The 6,955-nt window shown below is 40.8% G+C and overlaps 1 protein-coding gene across 1 annotated transcript in view; it reads right to left on the reverse strand.

Annotated features, from left to right (window-relative positions):
* Positions 1–1,503: 1,503 nt before the first annotated feature.
* The window catches only part of LOC107756933 (solute carrier family 35 member F4-like), a 35,288-nt gene continuing 29,836 nt past the window's right edge, over positions 1,504–6,955 (reverse strand). Inside the window, exon 4 of the mRNA XM_016574260.1 lies at positions 1,504–1,856. Coding sequence (XP_016429746.1) covers positions 1,504–1,856 — 353 coding nt within the window. The remainder of the gene's footprint in view (positions 1,857–6,955) is intronic.

Here is a 6,955-nt window from a genome sequence, read left to right on the forward strand (position 1 = left end):
ATCAGGATGGAGTTAGAGCAACATCCGGGATCTTTATTAAACGGTGGCTGAGAGAGAGAGAGATGGAGAGCAAACGGGTTAGAGCAACAGTCTATTGAATGGAAGGGATCTAGCTCACGTGATGACGGGTTCCTTCTAGGATCGGGCTGAAGAGGATGGCACAGAGACTAACCGGGTTAGTGAGTCAGGTAAGGAGTAGCGTAATGAACTCAAGACCAGACGAAGTGTGACTGCAGTGACTGAGTATTTGAGCTAGTGTTGATGAGGTGGTGACAGGTGCGGCTGATTAGTACTCCGGTGATTGTGAACGGGTGTGTGAGGTGATTGGGCTCCGGTATACCGAAATTGCGAAAGTGGTGGAATAACTGTGTTGCGGTTTCCATGGCCGTGGGTAATTTTCTGAGGGGGAGAAGTTTACATCCTTTAGAGAATCGGTCGACAACTACGAGGATACAGGTGTGTGACTCGGACTCGCGGAGATCGGTGACGAAGTCGACTCCGATGTGGGACCGGGCCCGGTGAGGTATGGGAAGTGATACCAGCTTGCCTTGTGGCAGGGGACGGGGAGATTTGGTGATGGCACAGACTGAGCATCCTTGGACAAAGCGCCTGACTTCTCGCGCCATAGCGGGCCACCAGTAGCGAGTTTCGAGGAGCGAGAGGGTTTGCTGGCTGCCTGGATGTCCAGAGCCCGGATGGGTGCATGTTGGGTTAACCAGGGGCGTCCCAGGATGATCTCCGCTATGGAATCCTCCAGCACCAGAAAGGAGATGAGTTCCTCATGAAGGCACCCAATGCGGAGCGTGATGGTGGGGGAGCAGAGCTGGATCCTCCCACGACCCAACGGCTTTCCTTGGATGGTGAGGATATTGAGGACATGGGCATGTTTCAGCGGTCATAGTTGAAGTCGTTGGAGTGTGTTGCGGGATATGAAGTTCCCCGAGGAACCAGAGTCTACAAGGGCTTGCACTGAAAGGGATTGGTGAGATGACATTAATGATACATTCATTCTAGTCAAGGTAGCAATTTGAGGGCTGAGCTGGATAGTACTCACCGAGGGTCGTGAGGGACGAATAGGACACGAGCGAATCAAGTGTCCCTGCTCCACACAATACAGACAGGGTCCGGTTGTTATTCGCCGTGAACGCTCCGCATGGGTGAGATGGTACGAATCCACTTGCATGGGTTCGGGTGCTGGAGCCGGTGAGGCGGTTGTGCTCGGTGAGGCGAGTGGCTGGACCGGAGTACAGGCCAGGAGATGTTGGGAGATCTTGATAGCCTTTTGGATGAAATTCTCCAATCCCACGGTGTCGTCAAATATCACCATTTGGAGGCGAATGTCGGCGTTCAGCCCTTGCCGGAACGCGGTCAGTAAGGCCACCTCATTCCATCCACTAATCACCGCCAGAGTGCGGAATTTGATGGCATACTCGCTCACGGAGGCCTTGCCCTGACAGATGCGGAAGAGCTCCGTCATGAACGGAGATCTCAGCCGCAGTGTGACTAAACACCTCCTTGAAGTGTGCGGTGAAAGTCGATAAGAGTGCGAATGGCCTGACTGTTACTCTCCCACATGGACTGGGCCCAGTGCAGAGCACGGCCGGCGAGATGAGAGATCATGAAGGCCACCTTGGCGCGGTCATTGGGAAAGGCTTGTGATTGCATCTCGAAGTATAGGGAACATTGTAACAAGAAGCCACCACAATCCGCCGCCTCACCGGAGAAGATAGCGGGCCGTGCCATGGGACTGTGGGAGGCAGACACAACGGGTGTACGGAAGGCTTGGATTAAATCCTCCAGTGATGGGGGGTTCGGTGGTTGTGGCTCCATGGAGAGTTTGGGGTGGGTCTGGTCTTCTGTCACAGTACAGAAGGAGACCAAGGACGGAGAGGTAAGGTAAACAGGGATCTTTATTAAACTGTGGCTGAGAGAGAGAGAGAGATGTAGAGCAAACGGGTTAGAGCAACAGTCTATTGAATGGAAGGGATCTAGCTCACGTGATGACGGGTTCCTTCTAGGATCGGGCTGAAGAGGATGGCACAGAGACAGGTAGGTATCAGGATGGAGTCCGGGTTAGTGAGTCAGGTAAGGAGTAGCGTAGTGAACTCAAGACCAGACGAAGTGTGACTGCAGTGACTGAGTATTTGAGCTAGTGTTGATGAGGTGGTGACAGGTGCGGCTGATTAGTACTCCGGTGATTGTGAACGGGTGTGTGAGGTGATTGGGCCTGACGAGGCTGGACTATCCCTGACAGGTGGTAGCTGAAGCAGTTTCTAACACTTATCATAATGACTGTGAGGCTTTAGAATAGATATGACCTTTGTGTTGGGGATATTTGGTTGAAGGTCCACTATATTATGGGAACAAATATTAATAATATTAATGGCCTTATTTAGCCCTAATATTTCAGCACTTTTTTTAAGCACCAGGGGTCCCATGTTTTGAAACATTTCTCTGTTTTGATGAATATCTGCGTAATATTAGTCATACTCTCTCCCTAAAGAACCACAACCACAGAGAATTGCTTTCAACTTGCTTTCAAGCATCCATTTTCTTTGAACATGCCAACATGGTCAAACAATGGCAGATGACATTTAAATGTATATTTCATCTGTACTTCAAAGAGGCTGACAGTGACATTTGGTGATTTTTTAGTTTATTTTTCTTCAAATCCAATAGAGTGAATTAATCAAAATTCCATGTTGGTTGGTTTATTTATTTTAATTAATTATAAGGGGGATTTCAGTCCATAATCTTTGCTTCTTAACTAAACAGTCCGCTATATGTGGTATTGGATCTGAAAAAGACAGGATCCACTTTTGACTGTTTATGTGCATTAAGAGCATGAACAACGTCATTTACATATTTAGCAGAATCCTTTTATCCAAAGCGACATACAACGCATTAATGCATTCAAGATACAGATCAATTCATGCAATCACTGAGAATCAAACCCATGGCCTTACTAATGCTCTACTGTTTGCTCTACAGAAATGCTGCAATTTGAACTAGATTTCAAAGTCCTTGTGGGTTAATAAAAAATATTTTGTTCATACATTGCATGCGACATGGCTGCTAAGCTTTCTGCTACCAGCTTTGGTGAAAAATGCTAAATCCATTAGGTTTAATACCATAACACAACCCTTTCCAATTAAGGAACAGATAAATGGTCAGTGGCTCTATTTTACTGACGAGGAGACCCTCTGATAGGATTCAAAACCTATTGATCACAAGATCAATTTTTGTTTGTTTTGGATTGGGCTGAAATATGTAGGTGTGCTATATTATCAACAGGAACAGAGGACAGAGGGACATTTGCCCTGTTAGTGTGTTTATTTTATCTCCCCATCATATATAATGAATGGATTCAGATGGTAAATGACAAAGTCCAGCCCACTTACGCTTCTCTTCCTCGAACAGATGGAGCCTAAAGGTGTTATAGGTGGAATTATAGGTGGAAAGTGTTTGTGTCTCTGTGTGTGCGCTTGTCATGAAAAATTATGTTTACTTTAGGTTATTTGTTGCTGATCACAAAAAATTATAGTCCTGTCTTTGACTTCTGTTTTGTTTTCATGCTCAGAAATATTACTCTCCACGTCAGCGTTTAATAAGTGATATCTCTGCTGCAAAATTTACATAAATGCAATGGATACAGTTTTATTGAGGTAGAAAATAAGATGCACATTATTCATGACTCTGGCTGTTTTCTGTGTGCCTACAAGGAGTGTAAAGCAGAAATAAACACTTTCCATATATAAATTATGTCTCTTATGGTATTGGTGAAAGGCTTTTTGTTCTAACATGTAAGTACTCAGGACAAGCAATTCTAGCTCACTGTCTTAAAAAAAGTGAAGAATGTCAAGGAAATCAATTTATCCTAACATGCCATGGTGCATTTCGACTTTTGCATTATTTGTTGAGAAAAAAGTTCTTTATGGTTCCCCTTTTTATTATTTAGCATCTCTCTGGTGGATCTGCCACAAAGTACAGGTGCAGCGGCATTTTGTCAGGCAGAATAATGCTTTAAGCAAATGACTTTGAAACTCAGGAGGAAAATCTACTGTACAGCTTACAAAGGTGCTCAGCAGCAGCTCTGATGTCTCAATCAGGTTTTATATCAAAGTAGCACAGGAACGTGTTGCATAATTGCAGCTGTCATTGTGCCCGACTCAAAGACAAACATTTTAAGACTTTTTACATGGTGTAGGAAGAGTTTAGAATGTATTTGGCATGTCATACAGGGTGTTTTACAGTATAACTGTCACGAATCCGACATGCACAGGTCTGTCATCAAAAGCAATTATTATGAAAGTTCTGTGATAATTTACTCGCTCTAATGTAATTCCAAAACAATTCCAAAACACCTTTCTTCTGTTGAACACAGCAGGTCAAATATTGCAGAAAGTACTGGCCTCTCAAAATAAGTGAAAGCAGGGTTTCTGTAGGTTTTATGAAGGTCAGTTTAAACATTAAGACTTTTTAAGATGAAATAAAGAAAATGTAAGGACCAAATATCAATATGTTCTCTAAATGTAAATATCTAGGCAGAAAATGAGGTGTATTAGCAACTTACAACAGATCTCTATTTCTCTATTTTTATAAAAAAGCTTAACTACAATATAGAAATACCTTTTACTGCATCCTTTTCATACCTTTCATTGACAGATATTTGTTCTTGTTTTAAGCATAAAACTCACTTAATTTTGATCATGTTTTCAGAAAAAAAGACCAACTATATCTCCATGTTATATTTCAAGTGAACGTATCTTGATTTAAGGCTGATTTGATGTTTGTATTGAAAAACAAGACAAAAATACTGTGGAAGATATTAATTTTTTTGCAGTTCATGCAACATTTTATGCCATGGCTTCATGAATCTAAGACTTTCTGCTCTGATTTGATTTCATAACTTCTGAAGGCCATAGTCTGTTGAAGCAAGATTTAAGACTTTTTGAGACATTTTTAAGACCCGCAGAAACCCTGTGAAAGTTGAATAAGGCATAAGGTGATAAGAACGTCCTGCTCAAAGCTGTCAGATCCAACAAAAAATAGTTCTAGATGCACAGAATCCAGTAAAATGCATCTAATGTTTGTATAGTCTAATAAAGGAAACTAGACACCAATTAAGTACATTTATTTTAGTTTAAAATGTGATTTTAGTCCATTAATTCATTATATTTAGTAGACTGAATAGGTAATTTACATTGTATCACAAATTAAGTCACTATTAATAAAGCTTATTGGTGATTAAACGCATGTTATCATCCAACATCACAAAAGTAGGCGTTCCAGCTAATATAAACCAATATTAACATATAGTAGTAAATTTATCTCTCTACTGTGTGTCCCAAATCGTCCCACAAAATCACACCTGCTGTCCTGTAAAAGAGCAATAACTAGGTGGGCACCCTATTCAGGCACCTTAAAAGTATGTACAGTATGTCATATTATATATTTCAAATATGCCAAAGTTATTGTATGGCTCGAAATATAAAGTAGCACACAAGTTTATCACTGCCATAAAATACAACTTGATGGCACAAATGACCGATACTTTATGCTTCATATAAATTGTTGCCTCAATCTTATGAGCATAATAAACAGGATTTGGATTTCATTGTCAAACTCGCAGGGTCATTTTGAAAGGCCAGTTAAAAGTCATGCCGAAGTTTCTTATAAAATTGATTTTTTTAACATGGCTCCCTTCTGGTGAGGCTTGAATATTCAACAGTGTTTACAACTGGTGGGAAAAAAAACCCATAGCTAATAGATGCTGCCTGCTGGATGTGTCTCAGAGCCCTGTTCTCGCAGGACACCTTGTTGTTTTTCACATTGTCTGATTTTTGCATCTATAGGGACGAACATCTTGAAGAGTATTTCCTCTAGAGGGACACACAAATGAGAGGAGACGGTAGATGACAGTGCAGACAGGAATTCAAGGGAAAGTGTTTGCACAGAGAGAGCCTTTGCTGCACACTCGACTGAGTCGCCAAACAAGAACAAAGGAGAAGGAAGCCAAAGGTAAATATTTGTTAACCATGGCAGATAAGTGGAAGCTGAAGCAGAGTTTTATATAGATCATGTCTAGTCCCATTAATTAGAGTGGAATTTCAGCTACTCTGTCGCTTTTTTAGATCCTCAGTCGGTTCCTCTCAGCTGTAATAATGATTTGTTTAGTTTGTGCATTTGTGTTGCACTGCACAAATTCTATTCTAACTTCTTTTTAGTTCACATTATCCTGTTTAGTTGAAAGGTAAATCATGCCATTTCTGTGACACCAACTTTTCTGTCATATGTTTTGTTTCTTTGATGAAAATATCCAATAAATGTATTCAATATTTCATCATGGCATATTCACTCATTTAAATTCAGACTGAAATGCCATATTTTTTTGTTGGCAAAAAGAACACAATATTGATGAGGAAGTGCCAAATATTAAAACAAATATATTGCATTAATGTATCAAAATTTAACAACAACAACCTGTCATTTTTACATGACTGGTTTAAAGTTGACAAACCAGTCTAATCCAATCAGGCATAGTTGGCAACTTTTTCTGTCAACTCAGGCTTTGTTTTTGAATAACTCTGTGCACATTAAAGTATAACATCTGACATCTTTGTTGAAGATAAGAGATTGTTATGAAAAAAATATGAAAAGTTCAAACACATTTAAACAGCAAGAAGGGGACAACTAAAAGAAAACATATGGCGGTCCCACTTTATATTACATGGCCTTATCTGTAATTACATCAAAAATAAGTACAATGTACTTATTGTGTCCTTATTGTATTGCAAAACACTTTTGCTGCTATTGAGGTGGGATATGGGTAAGGTTAGGGACAGGTTTGGCGGTTTGGTTATAGGTTTAAGGGTGGGTTAAGGTGTAAGGGATGGGTCAACAATGTAATTATAAATGGAATTACAGAAATTAATTACAGATGTAATTACATGCA

The sequence above is a fragment of the Sinocyclocheilus rhinocerous genome, unplaced genomic scaffold (genome assembly GCF_001515625.1).
Source record: "Sinocyclocheilus rhinocerous isolate Xijiao unplaced genomic scaffold, SAMN03320098_v1.1 scaffold5952, whole genome shotgun sequence".
NCBI lineage: Eukaryota > Metazoa > Chordata > Actinopteri > Cypriniformes > Cyprinidae > Sinocyclocheilus > Sinocyclocheilus rhinocerous.